The sequence below is a fragment of the Pogonomyrmex barbatus genome, unplaced genomic scaffold (genome assembly GCF_055798465.1).
Source record: "Pogonomyrmex barbatus isolate J1 unplaced genomic scaffold, ASM5579846v1 scaffold3, whole genome shotgun sequence".
In the NCBI taxonomy this organism is placed as follows: Eukaryota; Metazoa; Arthropoda; class Insecta; order Hymenoptera; family Formicidae; genus Pogonomyrmex; species Pogonomyrmex barbatus.
In genome coordinates this window covers 19214197-19237508 of record NW_028297127.1, presented here as the reverse complement: position 1 = coordinate 19237508, position 23312 = coordinate 19214197, and the positions used below count along the sequence as shown (strand labels likewise).

At 26.3% G+C, this 23312-nt stretch overlaps 4 protein-coding genes and 1 long non-coding RNA gene across 7 annotated transcripts; 2 read left to right on the top strand and 3 right to left on the bottom strand.

The window, feature by feature from the left end:
• Nucleotides 1-138: 138 nt before the first annotated feature.
• On the bottom strand, nt 139-5495 carry LOC105423913 (uncharacterized). Its single transcript, XM_011633880.3, has 8 exons — nt 5242-5495; nt 3822-3948; nt 3288-3381; nt 2795-2910; nt 1888-2121; nt 1434-1636; nt 788-853; nt 139-699 (listed from the first exon to the last, which is right to left on the bottom strand). Exons 1-8 carry the CDS (start codon nt 5297-5299, stop codon nt 554-556), a joined length of 1044 nt encoding a protein of 347 aa, XP_011632182.2. The 5' UTR covers nt 5300-5495; the 3' UTR covers nt 139-553.
• Nucleotides 5496-6210: 715 nt separating this feature from the next.
• LOC105423915 (uncharacterized) lies at nt 6211-10311 on the bottom strand. The gene is made up of 8 exons (XM_089079432.1): nt 10051-10311; nt 9579-9705; nt 9191-9284; nt 8849-8964; nt 8090-8323; nt 7674-7876; nt 6944-7012; nt 6211-6847 (listed from the first exon to the last, which is right to left on the bottom strand). The coding sequence occupies exons 1-8, from the start codon at nt 10073-10075 to the stop codon at nt 6693-6695; spliced, it is 1023 nt and encodes a 340-aa protein (XP_088935558.1). The 5' UTR covers nt 10076-10311; the 3' UTR covers nt 6211-6692.
• LOC148936132 (uncharacterized) lies at nt 10269-13231 on the top strand. Its single transcript, XR_016139838.1, has 4 exons — nt 10269-10324; nt 11547-11647; nt 12371-12599; nt 13090-13231. It is a non-coding gene; the product is annotated as an uncharacterized LOC148936132 (long non-coding RNA).
• On the bottom strand, nt 12244-16499 carry LOC105423930 (Ionotropic receptor 76a). Its single transcript, XM_089079429.1, has 11 exons — nt 16168-16499; nt 15708-15890; nt 15376-15530; nt 15120-15216; nt 14980-15046; nt 14422-14662; nt 13834-14017; nt 13478-13568; nt 13226-13384; nt 13079-13162; nt 12244-12573 (listed from the first exon to the last, which is right to left on the bottom strand). Exons 1-11 carry the CDS (start codon nt 16173-16175, stop codon nt 12280-12282), a joined length of 1563 nt encoding a protein of 520 aa, XP_088935555.1. The 5' UTR covers nt 16176-16499; the 3' UTR covers nt 12244-12279.
• A 2175-nt stretch (nt 16500-18674) lies between these two features.
• Nucleotides 18675-21506, top strand: LOC105423914 (3-hydroxyisobutyrate dehydrogenase, mitochondrial). Of its 3 annotated transcripts, none has more exons than XM_011633884.3 (7): nt 18675-18778; nt 19774-19853; nt 19930-20108; nt 20212-20333; nt 20500-20710; nt 20793-20919; nt 21228-21506. In XM_011633884.3, the coding sequence occupies exons 2-7, from the start codon at nt 19818-19820 to the stop codon at nt 21408-21410; spliced, it is 858 nt and encodes a 285-aa protein (XP_011632186.2). In that variant the 5' UTR covers nt 18675-18778; nt 19774-19817; the 3' UTR covers nt 21411-21506. The 3 variants fall into 3 exon arrangements, with proteins under 3 accessions (XP_011632186.2, XP_011632184.2, XP_011632185.2); XM_011633882.3 differs by having other exon boundaries at nt 18689-18997; XM_011633883.3 differs by having other exon boundaries at nt 18690-18993.
• The last annotated feature ends 1806 nt before the right edge of the window (nt 21507-23312 follow it).

The following is a 23312-nucleotide window of genomic DNA, read 5'->3' as shown; positions in this document are numbered from 1 at the left end:
ACATCTTTTTATCAAGAAATGTAATAAAAACTATAATAAAAAACTTAATTAACATTGTTGAATGTATCGTGTAAAGTCTCGCGCGATTGTTATACTTATCATTTGTGCGTATCTGATTGTGATTAATTGACAGTTAAATTTAATCTTTATAATTTTAAAATTACCTTTATTAATTCACATATCAAAATATAAAAATTTATCATAATGTAAAAGTGACAAATTAATTAGTAATTTAAAAAAACTTTATTTATTCTCCCCTTTCTAAAAAAAGCATGACATCGATTGTTTCGCATTTCTCGAACTTTATTGTTGTGCTTTTCCGTGATATCGAAAAAGTGATTCTCTCGCTGCGCTAACTTCATGAATAAAAACCTAGCTAGTCATTGTATTGATCTCACAGAAGATCGTTTTGATAACTGTATATTAAAAAGTTAAAAATAGTGTAACAGTAGTATAATGGTATTATATTAATTTTTGCTCTTGTGTTGAAAAAGATAAATAGCGCGCGCTTGTAATGTCTAGTGTATATAAAACATCTCTGAAATTAGAGCTACTAATGTTTAGGATACAAATTCAGTCGAACATTCTGCTTCCCAAATTTTATCCATGCAAGTATAGGAAAATGTTGTACATTCCAAATCAGGAAATGAATCAAATAGTTATAGCATATTCTTAGTATTGTGCCGATATAAGGTACATCTGAAAAAGGCAGATAATGAATTAATTGTCGATACAATAAAATGTTGCACTGTTGATACAATAAAATGTGAAGTAAATTGATACTTACAATACAGTTTAATAATCAGCTCACGATATTTTAAATTTAACCAACTATACCATCCAAGCTCTTTATCTAAAACGTAGATTATATCTTTGATTAAATAATGTTTACTGAATTGTTTATTTATATAAAATATTTATATCTTTGGTCATTGTGTAAATTAAGCACATGTATTTATGATAAACATCATAATTATATAAACATTCAAAATAAGTTTTGTTTTGATGAATGTATTATTAATATACTGATAAAAATGTTTAAAAACATATAATTAAATGTTAAATATAAAATATAATTTCGCTCTAGATAATAGAATAATAGTTATAATAAATATTACAAAATAAAATTAATATTTTGTAAATTTTTTCTTACAAAAAATATATTTTAATACATGTGATTTATTTGACTTTTAATATTTGATTTAATGAAAATTATATAAATATTTAATTTTTCAAATATAATAAATATAATAAATATAATAAAATATAATATAATAAAATCAATATAATCAATAAAATCAATATAATAAAATCAATATAATAAAATCAAATGATCGAAAGAATAAATATGAATAAATATCTTATATCGATATAAAGAAATACTTTAAAATTGATGAATACAGTTATAATCAAAACAAAAATTGAATACTTACATTGGATGCCATGAAGTAGATAGGTGAAATATAAGACAGCATCTGTGTTTATTGTGATATCAAAATACCATAATGCATCTATTGCATTTCTCATTACATCGTTAAATTCAGATGGAATGTTTGTCAAATAATTTACATACAAACCTTTAATTTTTTCACATAATTGGATAGTTTCTTTTGCATCTTTGCGACACAAATTAAATCTATGGATAAAGATGAATAAATAATGAAATTAGAGTTGTAAAATTACTGTATATTCGTCTAAATTCGATATTATTTTATAATACGAAACTGTGAATTAGATTGTGTATTAAATATGGATAATGATTTTGTTTAGCAAAAATCTTACAATATTATCATATGTATCACTTGTTTAGACTGTTTAATAAAAATTATTATCATTATTATTACCATTATCATTACTTTTAGAAAAAATTATTATCATTATCATTACCTATCAGGAATTCCTAACATGTAACCGTTTACACGCCATAAATGATTAAATGCTTCTTCTTCCTCCGGTGTACTGCGCAATCCGAAATATGTAGGACTAACCAAAGCATATCCCACAAATGCGAATTGAGTAAGTACCATATCTCTTTGAGAAATTTCTCCAATACCGGAATTCTTTGTTCTTCTGGTGGCCATTTTATGATACCAACGAATTGCATTCATCGATTTATACCATCTAATAGATTTTAAGAGTGCAAAAATTAATAAATATCTTTTCACACTTAAAGATTTATTTTAAATTTGATGTGAGAGAATATTTTCATTTCTTTCATACTTTATATAATTCTATATATACACTTTTAAATATAATTCTGCATTTAGCTTTATACAATAATTGCGAAAATTCCATAAAATTTCAATTATGATAAAATTTTTTACATTTTTATAAAGACTATTAAAAATTTCTTAAAGATCTTTTTATTTGTATTTAAAATAGCATATGTAAAAATAAAAAAGAACAAAAAATTATGTATATAGAAAAATATATATTTGTGTAAATTATATTAAAAGAAATAAATAAATTTAATCTACAAATAATAATAATAACGTCTTTATATTTCTTATGTTAATGTATGCTATTAATAAAGGTTTCTTCATATTTATTCTATTTGTATAAATTTACTTCTTTGTCTATAATTTATGTTAGTGAATGTAAAAATATCTCAAGATTAAATAATTTAAAATGTTTCATTCATTAAGACTCTTTATGCTTTTATGGTTATTTGAAATTGTGTGATATCTTCAAAGTCACGGCGTGTCACATCATAAATAATAAGAGATTTAACAAAGTATACATTGAGTTTATTTAAAAATATATATTCAAAAGTATGCATTTTAAAAAAACTTACTTAGAATTTGTATCCTGTGGATCGTTCGTAGCTAAATTATACATGTGTAATAGAGTTTCGATATATCTTTTAAAAGCTGCATGAGGCGTAGAACTTCGTTTTGTGTACTGAAGTACCTATTAATAAAACAAAATTTTTTTATTTATTACATGAAAAGTAATATTTTATTATTTTTATAAATAATATTACTTGAAAATTTTCTATAAAGAAACTTTCAAGTGTATACAGTGTAATCTTATTTTTTATATGTTATAATTTATTTTTATATGTTATATGTTATGATTTAGTTAAAACGTATAAAAATAAAGATCTTAATTAGGTATTAAAAATAATTATTTACTATTTTAGTAAATGTACACACACACACACACACACGCGCGCGCGCGCGCGCGCGCGCACACACACACACACACGCACACACACACACACACACATGTATATATATATATATGTATATATGTATATATGTATATATGTATATACAGAACAATACCTTTAGTATTTCCGGCACTGAAAGTACTACAATAAGTCCCACTGTGTTAGCCACTACCATTGATAAGAAATTTTGCATATAAAAGCTTTGACCTCTGAAAAACGAAAAAAAAATTTTATAAATCTTATGAAGAAAAATGAGATAAATATTATCATATAATTAGAAATAATTATCATAAAATAATTTACAAACACTCGTAACATCATAGAATATTCTAAAATTTTTCTAAATTTTTGATATTGTTAATGTTTATATACAAAATGTAGCATTAAATATTTAAAAATATAAATGTTTTATAAAAATAGTAGTAAATTAAAACTAATTATCAACTTTATTTCTATTACTATAACTAACTATAACTTTATTAATTTTTTTGATATTTTCTTTAATATTTGATATTTTTTCTTATGTTCAATATGAAAAAGACTTTTGCTAATCTTACAAAACTTATCATTACAATGTTGATAACATTGTAATGATTATTATTATTTTGGGATTTGATTACTCTAAGTAAGCATTTATAATAATACTTACTTTTTGTATAATTTATCATTATACCAATCTGGCAGATCGTTAAATGTTACGTCAGGCGAGTCAGGATCATATGTACTCTTATCCTCTAGAATTAATTTAAAATGTTCGTCCACTGTCTGCGTTTGAACTGTAACGTATTAACATATTTATACATATTAACATTTATCAATAGGCATAATTAAATAACAAATTTATCGCGGGTGTACGTGTGTGTGTGTGTGTGTGTGTGTGTGTGTGTGTGTGTGTGTGTGTGTGTGTGTGTGTGTGTGTGTGTGTGTGTGTGTGTGTGTGTGTGTGTGTGTGTGTGTGTGTGTGTGTGTGTGCGTGCGTGCGTGCGTGCGTGCGTGCGTGCGTGTGTGCGCGCGCGCGTGGAGGGAGGAAGGGAGGGAGGGAGGGAGAGAGAGAGAGAGAGAGAGAGAGAGAGAGAGAGAGAGAGAGAGAGAGAGAGAGAGAGAGAGAGAGAGAGAGAGAGAGAGAGAGAGAGAGAGAGAGAGAGAGATGAGAGAGAGAGAGAGAGAGAGAGAGAGAGAGAGAGAGAGAGAGAGAGAGAGAGAGAGAGAGAGAGAGAGAGAGAGAGAATATGTGTTGAGAAGACACACATATGTATCGTTGTGCATTTAAAAAAATAGTTTCTATTTTTTACATGAGCATTTGCATTAACATATTTGTAATGTACTTTTGTACTTTTCTAGAATTATATATAATTTTTAAATCAATCTTCTTGATAAAATATTAAGGTATATATATATATATATATATATATATATATATATATATATATATATATATATAGTAATAAGAAAATTATAATTAATATTTAAAAAAATTAAATTAAAAAATTAAATATATTTGTGTGCAACGCATATGATTAGCTAAGTCAATTAAGTTTGTTAGTTAAGTGATTTAGTTTAATAATTGAAACTCAGTTAATGGAATAAAGATATTGAGCACCACTGATCTCCAAAGGAAAAATGAAAAACAAGGCGATGTGATATCATGATAGATATTTTCATGATGGTTTTACTCAGTTTGCTTAGGAGAAAAGATGTACCACATTAAAAATTAGTTTTATTTAGATTTTAAATAAAGCTTTAAATGACTTTATAATGTATTTGTTTAATAATTTACGATATCAATAATGCTTTGTATATAATGAAAGAAAATGAGTGGAATATCTTCGAGATATCTAAAAATCTGATAATATTACTGATAATATTATAGATTATCAAAGCGAAAGAAATATAGTTCTAAATCATCACAGTTCATAACAAGCTTAATTAAATAATTTACAATAAAAATACACTGTAAGTACACTTACATAGTAGTAATTTAAAATATTTTGAATATATGAACACATTTGTAAATAGAAACACGTCATAAAGAAAACTTGTTTTCACAAACACATAATATTTCGCCTTACCATCATCGATATGTTTCTTTTTTGTTTCACTGTTTCGTAGATTTTTAACAACAGACATAACGAAAAATTAAAAACAGGTACACTGAGATACACTGATTGCACGTTGCAGAAGGTAGCGTGTCTTTCTGCCAAACCGGTTACCGTGGTACTGAAGAGAACTCCGTGCCTACGAAACGATTGTCCACAACTTTCCTGACGTTCTGAAACACTTCACATGCTATACAATCCCAGTTACATATCCCAGATATTCCGAGTTGTCTAACCAGCAATTATTTATCAATGTGTGCGTATGCGCGCGCGTGTGTGTATGTGTGTGTGTCATGCGCTGTGTATAATAAAATCACGTAAAATGACACATATAAATGACACAATAATGTTTTTAAATTTTTAAAACTTTTCTGCGCAATTGAAAATGTATACAATACAGTGCAAATTATAAGACACTATTACAAAATTAGACAATTATAAATTATCAGATAAATGTTTTGTAGAACCCGCCGAATAAGGAACGAAACTTTTTTTATCAGTACTTTTTATCTTTTATTTCAAGTTGAATCTTTATAATCTTAATATATTAAATAATTTAAAAGATCTTTCTGTTATTCTTATTTTGTCGTTTTTCTTTTTCGCTGTGTTTGACTTTATATGTAATTTTGATTTTAATTTTAATTTTAATTTTATATATAATTTAAATATATGTTTTTATATAATATCTTATAACCCTTATTCCCTTAAGTATTCCCTTAAGTAAGTTTTAAGGATTTCTAAAATATTCTATTTTATTCTAATATTTCATAACCATAAGATGTATATATTTTGGAAAGGAGGAATTGTTGAATTTTTATATGTTCTCTCTAAGGTTTATATGTTCTTTTTTTATCCTTAAAAAAAGTAGAATACGCTATCAAATGAGATTATGAGATCTATTTCAATATTATTCTGTATAATCTTATATATAAAAAATAAATATTCTAAAAATGTATAGAAGTTTATTAATTCCCAATTTTATAAATAAAACAAAAATTGTAAGAATAAAGATATAACATATAAGGTTATAATATTCAAAGGTTATAATATTTAAAATATTAGATAAAAAAATATGTATACATATAAAAGTAATTTATAAATTAATAAATTAATAAATTAATACTAAAAAGATTTATAATAAATATTTTTATGACTAATTTAAAGTTACATCTTGGAAGCTATATCTTGGAATCAGTTGAATCTCCGAAGAAAAATATTTGATTAAAACTTTCACTTTTTCACAAACTAAACTTTTAATTATAGCAAATTTAATAAAAATTTAATAAAAAGGAAATGTTTTAAAAAAATCTGATAGAATTCTAATGATAACATAAAAAGTTTTGAATGCCATAATTGATGCAAAACTTTTTGGAAAAGAGCAAATGATTAATTATATCCAATACTGTACTTATATGAAAATGTGATTATTTACAATAGTATTTGGAATATAAAATAATTCGACAATTTTCTTTTCCGAGTGAGTACCACGCAAGAAGAGACCATTTCTTCACAAGCCAAAGTGCCAACAAGATTTGATAATTGAAAAACATTTTTACTATTGTTCCGATATAGGGTATAACTAAAACAGGTTGAAAGGCGATTATCAGCATGTGGATAATTTTATAATAATTATTTTATAATTTTATTATTATTATTCAAACTTGCGCATACTTACGACAGAGATAAAATATTAAGTCACGATATTTTATGTTTATTTGACTGTACCAACCCAGCGACTTTTTATCTGAAATGCAAATAATTTATCCACTGTCTCTTATTTTTATTAAAAAACATTAAGCAATGATTGCTCATTGTATAATATATTTTTAATACATTGGAAAAATATAAGATAAAAAAAGGCAATGTTAAATATCAATAAGGATTATGTCATTTGATAAATATAAATTATGATATTTTTCTACAATGAAATTATGGTTTTATTAAAGCAAGACCTTTTCTTGCTATAGCAAGCATATAAAATAAACATTATAAACTTAACAGAATTTTATCAAATTTCAGAATATAAGAGTATCAATAGAATAATTAATAATAATGTTAATATATCTTTTTGTATAATTTTAAAATTTTTAGTATAATTGTGAATTATTATCTAATATTAATATTTATTTAATCTAAAAATAAAGCTTAATACGGAAGTACATACAAATAGATACAATAAATAGAATATTGGAATCTTTTTAAATAAATAACAATAATAAAAACAATAAGCGATAATTATAATTTAAAAAAAAAATATAAATTTTTTATATTTTTAAAACTCTATTTTAAAGATCTATCTAAAGATGAAATGAAATATAATTTTACTTAATCAAGACCAAGAACATTGAATGAGTTTATATATTATAAATTAGTAATTATAAATTATAAGTGAAAAAAATACTCACATTTAATACCATGTAGCCGATAAGTAAATGCTAACAAGGCATCCTTATCTAAAGTCAAATCAAAATACCACAAGCCATCTAATATAGCTGATACTATGTGATAGAATTCATATGGAGCTTCACTTAAATACTTTGCTAAAACATTAGCTAATTTTTGACACAATTCACGAGTTTCCGCTGCAGTTTTGCGACATAGATTTAATCTATAAAAACAAGATAAATAATTAATGATCCTGATAAAGAATTATAAAGTTAATACATCAGTTTATCTATCTACCAATTTTATTAATTTTATTAATTTTATTAATTTTATTAATTATATTATAAACTATAAAACAATTTATAATATTAATAAAATATTATGTTTGTTGATGCTGATTATTGAAATGTACTTTTGATATTGTCATATATATTACCGATTTGGTATTTCTATCATGTGACCAATCACACGCCAAAGATGATTAAGTGCTTCTTCCTCTTCTGGCTCATTACGTAAACCGATGGATGTAGGAGCAATCAATACATATCCTATGAAAGCAAATTGTGTGATTGCCACATCTCGTTGATAAATTCCTCCGACGCGAGCATTCATTGCATTCTTACTACTTATCTTATGTTTTTGGCGAATTACATTTATTGTCTTGTACCAACTAGCAAAACGTAAAAATGTAAGAATTTATATAAATACATATATATAAATTCATTATAATACATTTATAATACATTTACTTATGAATTGATGAATGAACATTTTTACATACAGAAAATTTTGATGTAAAGATAAAAAAGTAAAAAAGAAAATAAATTTGTATTATGTGATTATTATTTAGAGACTGAAAACGGAATAACAGAGTCTACCAGATTAAAAATATTTTATACAAATATTACAGATTAATAACAAAAAAAATATAAAAAAATCAAGACGCAGCAAAGATTTGAATTTTAAGGTGTAATAAAAATATTATATCATTAATTTTTATATTAAAATTTAAAAAAATATTATGCTAATATATTATTTGCTCCTTGCTCAAGAAATGAGAATAAAGATTAAAAATGTGTAAAAAGTTGTAGCAAAAAGTAATAAAAAATAATAGTTAATTTTATGAATAATAAGAACAAAAATGTACATAAAATATGAAAATATGAAAATATATACATAGTTCGATGAAACTTACTCAGAATTAGGATCATTTGGGTCACATGTATGTAATTTATACATATGTAGTAAAGTCTGGACATATCTGCTGAAAGTTATACACGGCATACTGCTTTTTTTTGTATATATAAGTACCTATTAGGAAATTATTTTTAGTTATTTACTAAATAATGAATATTTTGTTACTTTTATTAAAATAAGGAATTCTAGTTTTTAATAAAGGATGATTAAAGATATTGCAATATAGTATTTAAAGTTATTATTGTAACATGTTTAAAACAACGGAAATTATTTCTACACAGATTATTTATAACTATTTTATATATATAGTATTTTGATAGAAAATATTAAGTTGGAATACCCTTAATGTTTCTGGAACTACTATTATTGCAAGAAGTCCAACAAAATTAGATAATAGCATTGACAACAGGTTTCGTTTGTAATAGTTTTGAGCTCTAAAATTAAAAAAATATGCCGTTTTTACAAATTTAATAGAAATACTATTAAAATCTTATTGCCTCTAACATATCGTTAATGTACTGTGCCCACAAAAAAGTTTGTAGCAATTTATATTATCTATAAACTAAACTAATTATAAAAAGTCTAAATAATTTAATAATTTAGTATTTTTATTATTATTAATAATTCACATTTTTGAGCAAAATATGTTTAATTTATATCATGTATTTCGTCACGAATTACGACTTTTTTGCGAATTTTATATTTTTTGCTACATGTCAAATACTTACTTTTTAAATAACTCTTGATCATACCAATCTGGAAGATCATTGGGTGTCGCACTGGTAAATTTTGGATCGATTATATTTTTATCCTCTAACAATAATCTCAAATGTTCATCCGTCGTCGAAGGTTGGACTATGATACGATGACATGCAAATACGTATATTTTATCATAAATTATTCATTTACAGATTTGTATTTGTTTAATAGTTTAATAATTTTATTTGTTTGTTTATTTATTTATTTGATTTGACGCGATTATAATATAGTATACATATGTTAGTTTTATTGAATGTTTAATATTCGATTCACAAAATTTCACATAATTTAGTTAAGATTATATAATTTTCTGTTTAGTCTTTTACATTTTTCTAAAATTTTTTATAGCTTAGATCTATATTCTCACTAATAATAGTGGTATAGCACAAATTTAACACAATTATAACACAATTTTTGCTTTTTGATATAAAAATATCTTACCGTCATTAATATGTTTTTTTTTCATCTTGCTGTTTTGTCTATTAGAAATATAATAATCACTTCTAGAAAGATTTAATAGCTTTGCTAGCTTTATTACGCAACGGCAAGTGTTTTTATTTTGCTTAATGATATATTGATATAAAAACTTAATTCATTTGTGACTCAACGAAAATGAGAAACGATATAATTGCACATATAGATTTATTCAGTTTAACAACGCGCACCACAATGTAGCCAATTACTGTCCACGACACGAGATTTATAGAGTTCGCAGGTCAGTGTATATTATTATGATACACATAAAAAGTGGCGTTTTCCTTTTACTCAGAAAAGTATTGATACTGAGTGGAATGTACGTCATACAATGAGATAATATGAGATGATACAATGAGAAATCGTTGAAACTATTGCTAAATTATTTTGTCCTCATGTTATCGCAGATGTGGGTCTTTCCCAGTTTCCGTTTTTCTGAGAAATTGCGTACGATCTCTGAAATATGCAGAAATTGTTTTAACGACGTATTCTGATTGTATCTTCCAAATATATTTGACTTTTTGACATCTGTATTTATCAGTTAATTTCATAAATTTAGAAATAGTTTACATAAGTAATTTGAAAAATCGAAAAAGAATAAGAAAAAAATAAAATAAAGTAAATAAAATAAATAGAAAATAATTCCAAAGTCTATTTAAAGATAAATTATCAGTTACTAAAGAAGCACAAAAAATTGCAATACTAAATAATTTTTTAACTACTAATCAAATGAATGACGTTGTTTTGCTTTTATTATCTTTATTGTAACATACAATTTGAAAAAGTTCTATATATTCTTTCAACATTTAAAAATATGATTGTACAATTATATAAAATGTTTTTTTAATTTTTTTTGTACATATTTGAATTTGAAGCAGAATCGGCAGAATGCATTATTGTGATGAAAATTCATAACTTGTTTATAGACGTACATAAAAAAAATTCTTGTAGCTTTAAACAATCCAATGTTAATACGAAAAAAAATAGTATAATGGTGTCTATTTCAGAAAAATATAATTATTTGATAATCTAAATTACTTGAAAATCAGTAATTTAGATTTGATTTATAGAAAATAGGAAAAAAATAACAGAAAAGAGAAAAAAACTTCTTTTTTAAAAAAGCTTAGTATTTTATTTTAGGACTGATTATTTAAGATGAGCATAAGCAATTAATAAATAGTTTTCTGTTTCGCACACTTCCTCAGCGGAACGCTCTTTTATTTTGAATATGGCCTGTTTGAATTTCTATACTTCTTATGATGAAAATATTTTTTTACTCATATTATATATTATATAAAGATAAAAATAACAAAAAACATGATAAAAAACATTTATTTTGATAAAAAACAATCAGACCACCTAGTTATCAATGATGACGCTCGATTTTGAGTTGAATGGAACATGACTAATGAAACACAATGGCCCTTAGCTGATAAGTTTCTATTATCAATAATTTTTTTTAGGTAAACCATCTCTTCGTTTTATTGTTTATCAAATAATTTAATGTCAAAAAATTGTCTCTGGGTCTTCAAATTCCAAGAGCATTGAGGATTGCGAATTGTGTGTAAGTCTTAACTCTTAAAATATATAAGATGTAATAAAAGGAAACCTGAGAGATCGAAGCAAGCAGTGGCTCATTATAAAGGAGTTATAATAAAAGTTATAATAAAAGATTTTTTTACAATAGTATTAGCAGGATATTGAATTAAATGAGCATTGATCACAGAGAATTATTTGTATGTACATAATTATTTTTCATAAATTGTTATATATAATTTTTGATAATGAATAATATCAATAATTTTTTTTAAGCAAGATTGTCTCATTTATAATTTTAAAATATTGTAAGAATTATATAGTTTTGTTTAGTTTTGTTTTACAAAAATTATTATTTATATATTAAAATATATTATGTTTTGTTATTTAAATACAATTTATATAATACATATTGCTGTCAATTAAAATTTTTTTTCCATAAGCATAAAATAAATAATAAATAAATGAAAACATAAGTAATATTTTATAAATATTTACTTATAAATACGTATAAATTATTAGCTAGAAATCTTGTCTTTAAATTTCTGTGCATATTCTATATTTGCGAAATGTTCAACAGATTCAATTATTAAGAAATCGGCATTTTTATCGTTTAAATTGTGATTTAATAGTTCAGTTCCTTTTTGATATTTTTTTCTTTCAAACCGACTTATATGCTTCTCGTTTCTTTTGGATATCTCGAAATACTTCGCGAATTGATCGCGAATTAGCGGCTTGTTTCAATTCATAGAAAAATATCATTGTGGATGCTAAAAGACCTACGATGAGCGCTGTAAATCCAGCGCCTAATGGTGTTAATTTGAGAACTCTAGCATTTCCATCGAAATCATCGTATTCTTTAACAACTTCGTGAAGAGTAGAACTGGCTCGTCGATGAATGACGTCACTGAGATGAAAGTGAGCGATGCCAGATTCCTTCAACCATAGCATTATCTGGAAAATAAAAAGAAGACTGAAGAGTAAGAAAAAATATTTCGCAAAAATCAGTAAATTTCCTTGTAAATGTATTGAGTAAATGTATGAGTTAAGATAAACAACTTGACTTTAAACCTTTGTACTTTAAACCAAGTCTACATGATCATTTGACTTATCTCTTAACAACAATATTCCGCTTATTCATTGTCTAATCGTTAACATTGATCAAACATTATTATAAACGCATAACAAGGCAGTAAAAATTAGGCATTATTATATGTTTATACACAGTTTATACACGCAAATATAATTAATTTTAAATTAACTAGCAATAATATAAATATATTATAAAATGTTTCGTTCACAATCATTTGCATTTTTCCAGTGACAAATAGATTGTATGTATGATTGTACATATTTAATATAGCAAGAAAACTTAACGTAACGGATTTTGTCACAAAAAAATTTATTTTGGATAATAGGCATAAGTAACAATTAATTAATAATTGTGCAATTATATTACCGTGTTAACAGGTCGCAACAGCCACGGTTGAACCGCAAAGGACGAATAATAATTGGCCACTTTTTCTTTCATGACTCTGTAGCCCTACAAGCATAATTTATAATTTATTTTGGATATTTTTAATATTTTAATATAAGTGTTACTTACTTTAACATCATCCTTAAAGATATCATCTTCAGGAAAGAAGATTGCGTCTATGACTTTTCCAAAAACCGCAAATTCATGATTTTTTATTAATGTACGTATATATTCCTCATTATCGTTCACAGTTATGTATCTCGATGGCAATTGACTCGTATAAGGATCCTAAAAGTATATATGTTATCGTATTAATAATAGAAAATAGTAGAAAAGTAGCAGAAAAAAATGTTTATTTGCATGAATATAAATTTTACATACGTCCATGTCGAAATAATCAGGAAAATATGGCACTGGTCCTACATGACCCCATGATAAATTAGTTTTGAGTAATTGAGGTATCGTATCGATTCTATGAACAATGAATTGGTTCTATAAACAATGATTTCGATATTTTTTATTTTAAATAGACGTATACACGCTTGAATAAAATAATAACATTTTATATAAACAAATTAAGGAAAAAGCATTTCTTTCTCTCTCTCTCTCTCTCTCTCTCTCTCTCTCTCTCTCTCTCTCTCTCTCCCCTTCAATAAAATTATATACAATTTCTTAAAAACACAAACTTAAAATAATTAAATTGAAAGATGAAAAGACACGAAAATTATCTTCGCTACCTATCTTCATATTCCGAATTGGCGAGTCTCGCTGCAAGACTGCTACAATAAGCGGATACTAATAGAAAGCTCGTAGTTTGCCATAAATGTAATTCGAACCTAGCGTTGGCGGTGTTTCTGGGCACCCACGTGCCCAATAAACGTCCCATCAATTCCGTGATTGTGCAAAAAGCACTCCGAAAACCTAAGAAAATATATTTGATCTATTTCGTTTTTATCATATTATGTATATATTTAACGGGATATATTCGTATTATATAAGTAATAATGTGCAGTGATAAAAAATTAATTATCTCGTTTTATAAAACCAAAAAAATAAGATAAATAAGAATATTTTGAACGAAGTATTTTTTTCATTACACACATGCAGATGATAAAATTTCTAGCTATATTGATTGGTCATCATCTTAAATCTATGCATAAAGCATCTATGCATAAAGCACTTGAAAAATGACAATTGCCGATTGTTTGATAAAGATGTTAGATTATTTATTAGAAAGTTGAAGAAGACGATTATAAAATATAAAATTTTAATTATGTATTGCCTTGTTTCTAATCGTCAGTGTATAACAGATGTTCTCAACTTACGTTTCGGAAATTTTGGATCGATCCTGGCGCGTGTGAACATATACATGCTCTTAACAAACAACATAGTTATCACAAGTATCCAACATTCTACTGAGAAAGGTCTCGTGAGAGCCCAGAAATTGGTGATCGGTCGCGGACGCGGTACCAAAAAATGCATAAACATTTGAATCGATGGTGAGGACATATTTACGAATTCGTTGTGATTTTGCGTTAACCAGACACTCCCGAATCCTAGATCAATCTTCATATGGGAGATGAAAATGATTTTAAATTATTTTATTGCATTAATTAATTAAATTAATTAATTAATTAATTATTAATTAAACATTATTAATATGTTAATTAAACTTAAAAGGATCTAAAATTTAAAATGGAAATATCTAGAATATAAAAATAAAAAATAACACATTAATTATAAACTTCAAAAATGTATTGTAATAGCTATTATAATTAATATCTCAGATGATTCGACAATGTTATTCTAAAGTTATTATTAACCTTACAAACAAGATTTATTAGAATTAAAATTTCTTCAAATCAAACAATATATAATTATACCTTTTTCTCCCGTACAAGTTGAATGATGCCGCCATTCCATTCTGTACCATTTATGCGTCGACCGTATCTAAAAATTAATTTATTTTTGACATTTTTTATATATTAACATAACATAAAAAGATTATGATAAATTGAGTTACTTGTAATTTCCTTTCGGTTTTCGTATTACCCAAGTGAAATTTAATTTCTCCGCTATAATTAGAAACATTTTCACTTCTATTCCATCCTTTTCTTCATCTGCAAAATGAATACGTTATTGCGATCGCTTTTACAATTGTTCAGTTTTCCTTTATTACATCTATTTTTTCAAATTAACTGGCAATTAATTAATTTTTCAAAGATATTAGTAATTAATAAATTTGAAATTAATTATAAGTTTAAGCAATTTCACTTTACCGTTATCTGCTAAAAAGACGTCTTCTTCAACACCATTAATTATTTTCTTGATTGTTTTGTTGAGATAAGAAAAAGGTGGCTGATAAAAAGTACATATTCGCAGTTCTCTACCCTTCATATTAACTATATCGAATTCGGACATCAGTTCTTCGTAACTGTGATGTATGTCATTTACAAGTGTTTAATTCATAATTTCTCTTTCATGTATATATATTATGTATATTTCATTTATATAAAGAAACAAAAGACATCAAACTAATTTTTGTATACATAATTTATCACAAAAAAATTATAATGCAAATATATGATAATAAATTAGGCAAATAGCTTACCTGTCTACTTTTAAAAAAAATCTAGGTTCCAGATAATTTTCTGATAAAGTCCAAATTCCAGATCTTGATATAATATTTGCATTGGAATTTCCATATAAAGATACATTAAACAGTTTTGAAGTATTTTTCAATTCACCATCAACGATAACAAGAATTTCGGTTGTTGAGATAGTGGAAGGTACCCTGCCGGAAAAATATATGTACTTGCATAAATGAATTTAATTACAATGTTAGAATAATTACAATGTTAGAATTTCATTTTTTTTTTATTAAAAATTTTATTTATTTTGTGTTTATTTTTTATTCATGCTTTACAATTTATATTTATATTAAATTTCTTTATTATGATTGTAATTTTATTATTATTATAATTGTATGTATATTTTATTATTATACTTTTATTATATATTATACTTAAAAGTTTATTAAGATTTAGATTTCGTATATTAATTTTCTTTACACTCGCATAGCTATTTCTATTTCTTTATCCGTCGGCCCAAGTAAAAAATATCCTTGACAATCGTAGATTCTTTTGCGCAGAAGATATTCATACGGATATACATCTATAAATTGATGGAATAATATCTCAACATCGTTAATTGATTCTGAAAAAAAATTTATTACGCGTTACTCTTTTTTTCTAAAGTACAATGTTCAAGTGTACATACACACACGTACTAACCACTTAAAAAAATATTGCAACATGTGGAGTAAACAAAGGACTTCTTTACTATCGTCGTAAAATTTTCGGTTGAGATCCAGGATTTTATTTTCGAATTCTTCATAATATTATTTTTGTCAGTTAATGCCGGAATAACAATAAGTAATAAAATACCGATCATCGGATTCACTTTCATGTTGAAACATCAGAATATGACCAGTTTACAACAATATAATCTTTATGCAAATAAATTTTAATCATAATCATAAGAAATAAAGCAATAAAAAATTATACTTTAGAAGTGAAAAAAAAACGATTGTCATGAATTATTATAAGCTAGTAAATATTGCACACATGCAAATATTTAAATTTATTATTCACATTCGCATTAATTATTTATATATTCCAGATTTCTGAAATGCACTATTGATTAAATAAGATTTTTATGACACTCGTTATATTATAGTTATATAACATTTTTAACACGTTGAGACATAACTAATTTTATTAATGGTATAACACAAAATTTATATTAATTTAAATTTATTTAAATTAAGTTAATTAATATCTATCAAAACAAGGCAATTATCAAATATCTCATTAATGAGTCGTTCAAAATTTGTTTTTTTTTTCTTTTATTATTTTTTTTTTTTAATATTGCACTCAATTCAATTGTACGTAACGCGAGTATGTTCGGCATGAAAATGAGAGTCGACTTGGTGAGACTTACTCCAGAATGGAATTGCACGTGTATATAATATGGTGGAAGCGTGTCGGTACGAGCACGCTTGTATGTGCAATCCATGTATCTTTGTGTACAAGGAGAGTACACTCGAGGTGCAATTTGACAGCAGATAACTACCTCGATAGCGAACCCTGAATAAACACATAGCTACGACATGTAGTTGACATAATTATGTGGCGTATAAAAAACGTAGGCACAATTATCTCCCACGCCTACGTCGCCAGTGACATTAATTGGTGATTCATAAAAAATTAATTGATAACGTCTTTCGTGACGGCAGTAACGTAACTACGCATGGCGAATTCATTATTACGTTATCCTAACAAGACAAAAATTGTTTATATGTTTATTGAATAAGTTAGAAAGTTTTGTCCTTGGTATTACCGATTCACACGGAGATATTTTACATTCAGCATTTATGCGTGATGACTGACAACGATGAATAATGATATTTAGTGAAATATACGTCAATAACTCTCTTGTCGTGATACTTTAAATCATAAAGATTTATAATAATACATTCATGTAATGTTATTACGACTTAAACATTATTATTCTAACAATATTCTTATACTCTTTATTAATAACAAAATGTTAATTTCTGAAAGCAATTGGTAATAATTAATTTTAGAAATTAAATGTGTAATTAAATATATAACCTAAATTAATTAGTATAATTAAATTAAATTAATTAATTAATAATTTACAAGAATATGTAGATATAAACAATTAATTCTAATGATAATCAATCAAAAGTAATCAATGCAAATACTAATGGTTGATATTTCAAATAGATTTTTGTTTAATTGTAAACACTTGCAATTTGTATGTATTCGTAGCAAAAATTTTCTAAACCGACCTACATATTCTCGTGGTATTCCATAGAAGAGAAATATTTCATTTTTCTAGGTCACAAAGAGAAAGTACTTATAGTACAAGTTGAAGTAATTTTCTAGTCTAGTGAAACAACGTTTAATATTGGAAGATGGAATATGCAAGATTATATTTAATAAATATTTCTAAGAGATAAAAAAAACGACTCAATGGACATATGACGTGACAATAATAACGATTGTCTTGACGTGTACATACTCAACATAAATAACAACGATAAATAACAACGACTGAAAGTAGAAATATTAATAACTCGCGTGCACTCTCTAATCGCTCTTTGATCAAATCGTCACCACTGACTAATGGCGGTGAATTAACAATTTACAAAAAGACATGAGCCTGTCAGAATCATTAGAAAGTTCCAATTCTAAATAAATAGCAATTTTTTGAAAAAAATATATTTTTTAAATATCTTTTAATAATAATTATAATTTTTATTTTAACTAGTAAATAATATAAAAAATATATTAAAATTATTATTTCTTAAAGAAAGAGAACGGAGAAGCTTATATTCTTAATGTAACTGCGAGAATTATCGATGAGCGAACTACTTTAGTTTTATTCGAATCGCCCGCCGTTAAAACAGTACTTCATTATCAATTCTTATCAAGTTATATAATGTATTTTCATGGTACATCATTGATTGAGACGTCGCTACTGTCGTGTTTCTTCGCCATCGTGTCTGTGATTTTCTACAACCTAACATGAGTTTCTCTTATCTTTCTTAAAAACTATCTTCTTTAACATTTTCTTCACGTTTAAATTACGCACGTATGATAATAAACAACTGATTACAAGTTTCATTGCTTTTTTTACTAAGGCAAATACGTTTAAAACAGTTAACACAAAACTATTGTTATCATCGTTAGCTATTTCGTTATTCTATGGAATATTTATAGTTTACTTTTATGAATCATCACTTTTGACAAGTATTCGAAATGAGCATTTCTGTGATATTTACGAAATTTTCTAGTTTCACAGTAACAGTAGGTAATGCTTATTTATTTTATATATAAAATTCTTAACATATTTATTGGAAATTTTGCAGAAAACAATTTAATAAAAATTATTTTAATAAGATCATTAATATGCGTAAAGCATTTATCATGTTCAAAGCGATTTAAAGATAAAATTTTTGGTATCTTGTCTTATGTAAATATAATATTAATACTTGAAAGAAACAACTTGGAAATGGAATAAATAAAACCTGAGACATTTATTGAAGCTTGTAGTTTTTTTGCATATATAATAAATATTCGAAAAGGTTCTCTTTTTTTAAATCAAATATATGTTTGCTTTATATTCTCGGATATAAATATTTAATAGATTTTTTTCGTTGTTTAATTAATAAAAATTTTGGTTAAGAAAAAGTTAACAGAAATATTATTATTGGTATTCTTTGTCTCTTTTGTTCTGACAATCGAGGACAAATGTTTCACAGCTGCACAATCTTAAGCCATCCCCACTAACAATCTTTTTTAGGATATTGCCCTATGGGTGTAACGAATTTCTTGAAAGCCGAAGGAGCTAGAAGGTCTAAAGGAAGGTTTAGAGTCGAAATACCAACGTACTCTATCTGAGGATTAAAAAATTAGAAGTTTCAGATAGTGGACAATAAATGTTAATTTTCATTTTGTACAATTAACTAACGTTAAAGGCTTAAACTTTACTAAATCGCAAAAGTTTAATACAATTCGTATTGTACATATGTAAAAAAGTCTATTTTTTATAAAATAATAGTATGATTCATATGTCTGTTAACTTAGGAAAAAGATGTTATTCAAAAATCGGTTTTGTTGGATTGGGCAACATGGGTGGTCATATGGCGAGAAATTTGCTGAAGAAGGTAATAAAAAATTATATTACAGTTATTCTTCTTTTATCAATCAATTTATTAAAATTATTAATTCTCTTATTGTTAGGGTTACCAGCTCATCGTTTGCGACGTGAATAAATCGGCGGTGACAAATTTGGTGGAGGCGGGTGCTGGTTGTGCATCAAATGTGGCTGAAATGTCGAAAGAAGCCGAAGTCGTCATCTCGATGTTACCTTCGAATCAACATGTCCTTGATGTTTACACCGGCGAAAACGGAATACTTAGGTAAAAATTAATTTTCATTACGGTCAACATTTTCTTTTAACACTATCAAATTCAAGTAAACGTTATAAATTAATTAATTAATTAATTTCTTTGTTTTTCTCAGTGCAGCGAGAGAGAACGTCTTATTGATCGATAGTAGTACCGTGGATCCATCAGTGTCTCAATCGGTTGCCTCGCAAGCTCGGGAACGTAATTTGAGGTTTATCGATAGTCCCGTTTCGGGAGGTACGCTTTTAATATTCATTAAAATGCATATGAGAAGGATATTTAAAAAAGGATATTAAAAAGGAAAATTATATCTAATGATATAAATTATTAATTAATGCGAGCGATAAACGATTATTTATATAATCGTCATCGTGTTAATATAATCATCGTATTAATCTAACAGGTGTAAATGCAGCTAAGGACGCCACTTTGACTTTCATGGTGGGTGGCACGAAAACGGATTTTAGCGATGCAAAATCCATTCTCGAAAATCTAGGATCTAGAATAGTACATTGCGGTGACGTAGGCATGGGACAGGCAGCTAAGCTATGCAACAATATGTTATTAGCCATTAGTATGATCGGCACCGCTGAGGCGTTCAATCTTGGACAAAAGTGAGAGACAAAGTACTTGCACATGATCATGCTATTATCCTTAATGAAATATCAATATTTAAATGCAATTTAAATATTTTAGACTGGGCTTAGATGCCAAAATATTGGCGGATATTGTAAATTCTAGTTCAGGTAAATGCTGGTCTTCCGAGCTTTACAATCCGGTTCCAGGAATATTATCGAATGTTCCCAGTTCGAAGAATTATGAGGTAACCGAATGAAAGACTTTTTGTGATTCGATTCTTTCATTTCACATAAATTCGCAGAAACTGAATCCTAATTGCAGAAATTGAGATAATCGAAGATAAATGATGTGGAATTATAATACTGCCAAATTTTCGATCACAAAACTAGTAATTTGTATTGTATTTAGAGTTTATGATTTATTTGAAATTTTATGTTATATATTTTAATCATATTTATAAATATTAATGTCACGTAATTGATTTTTATATTTGCGATATTTGCGTTTAAGAGCTATATATGATTATAAAGCAAGTAACAAGTTCATTTATAGGGCGGTTTCGGTACAACGTTAATGGCCAAAGATTTGGGATTGGCGCAATCCGCTGCAACCAGGACGCAAGCTCCGATTCCTCTCGGTTCCTTAGCGCATCAAATTTATAGAACAGTTATTGCTCACGGATTTTCAAATAAGGATTTCAGTGTAGTTTATCAATTTCTTAAAGGTAAAAATTGAAAATATTTGACAATTTATATTCATATTTATTAAAATAGTATATTTTGTCTCTTCTTCATCAATAAAGGAATTTTATATCTGGTATTGTTTATAAAAGTTGATGTTTTTTTTATTTTTATCAACATATTAATCGTACAATTATAACCGGATTATTCGTATTCGTTTTATAATCTGTAGAGGGCATCAGTTGATAGACAGGAGCTAAATGATTTCTATTTTGCAGGAATAAATTTGTAATTTGATATAATTTGGGTTTAACAAACTTATATATTTGATTTCAATAAATTACGAACATTCATATATATTTGCACACTTTGCATATATTTATGTATATATGTTTCTATAAAATTTTATAAACGCTTGAGAAAAAGTGGAAACGAAATACAATTAAAATAGGACGGTAAAAACTAGAAATCATTTTTTATTTATTCTCTAAAATCTTTATATTTATAATTTTTTATTTATTTATTAAAATAATAAATTATTTCTATATATTATCAATAATTTTACATAATTACTTTTGATAAAATATATATATTTTTAAAGAGCTTCTTTGAAATTATTTTTTTGTGAGAAATTATAGAATTAATAGAAAAAGATCCCCGTAGAAAGTAGATTTTTTAAAATCTTTTTACATTATTTGTAGTTCTTGTAATTAAGCTATGTATGGTATGTTAGTATGCTATGTTATCAACGTTCTCACAAATCTAACAAGTTTATTTTACAATTTTAAATTGCACGCTAATAAGTGATAGAAATAGTCATAATAATCTCAATTAAATAATATTTTACATAAAATTTCATTATATATTATATTTGATTAGATTGAGAGTAAATAAATCTGTGAAATAGGACTATTTTATCATTAATAACGTTGACTAACGTAGTACTTCATTCTACTTAATTCTTACATCCGTCATACTTATTTCTTCTGTAAAATGTTCTCAGAAAATAACTAACTAACACTAAAATATATCAAAATCAAATTTAATTGTGAAACTTATTATTGATAATCAATAAATATTGATATCTTTATTATATTAAAATTAATTATCAGTAATTTAGTGAAAATTTAGTTTTCAAATTTATAGTAATTAAATTGGTATATAAATGATCGTTTTGTTTGATTTGTACAATCCAATTTTACAAAAATTGTAAAGGAAAATCTTAAGATTTTCTAAAAAGATTTTTTTGTATTTTTTTGGCTCATGATATAATCTTTTCAAAGTCACATTTTTAATGTAAATATCGCCGAAATTGGTACTCAACCTGCTAATTTCCATTTTTTTTAAATTAATATTATATATAAAACATATTAGAAATAGAAGGGAATTTTTTTATGATCTAAAAATTATATTAGTCTAAACTCATTTGTCAAAATTATGTAGGTGCCAGTGGTGATTCAGTCGATCCTGAGCCGTATTGATGTTCCGCCAATCGCGCGCGTTCGAGTTGTACCACGTGACATACGCGTTCGCAGTGCGCGGCGAGTGTAGTCGCGTTGACTAGCGCAGTTTCATCCAGTTTCATCCTACCGTCGCTGTTGGTCGGCGGCTCTTTTTTGCGATCAGACGAGAACGAGAGGGCAGTGCGGTTCGGTGCGGCTAACGCCCGTGTTCGAAGGTTTCGTGCTGTCGTTTCTTCGCGTACGAGCCAGACAAGGATAGGCCGACGAAGGTAGAAACGTGAAACGGGATGCGTTACGAGTTCCGACACATTTCGAGTCGTTACATAAAAAAATAAGTCAGGTAATCGCTGGTATTTTTCCCGCCGAATTTTCGCAAACTGGCGCCAGTAGCGGTCCCGAGGTAGTGTCGAAGCAACCACAGCGATCGGTCGGATGTGTCACTAAGTGTATGTGTGTACGTGGTATGTGTGTGGTGCGTGAGGCGCGCGTATATG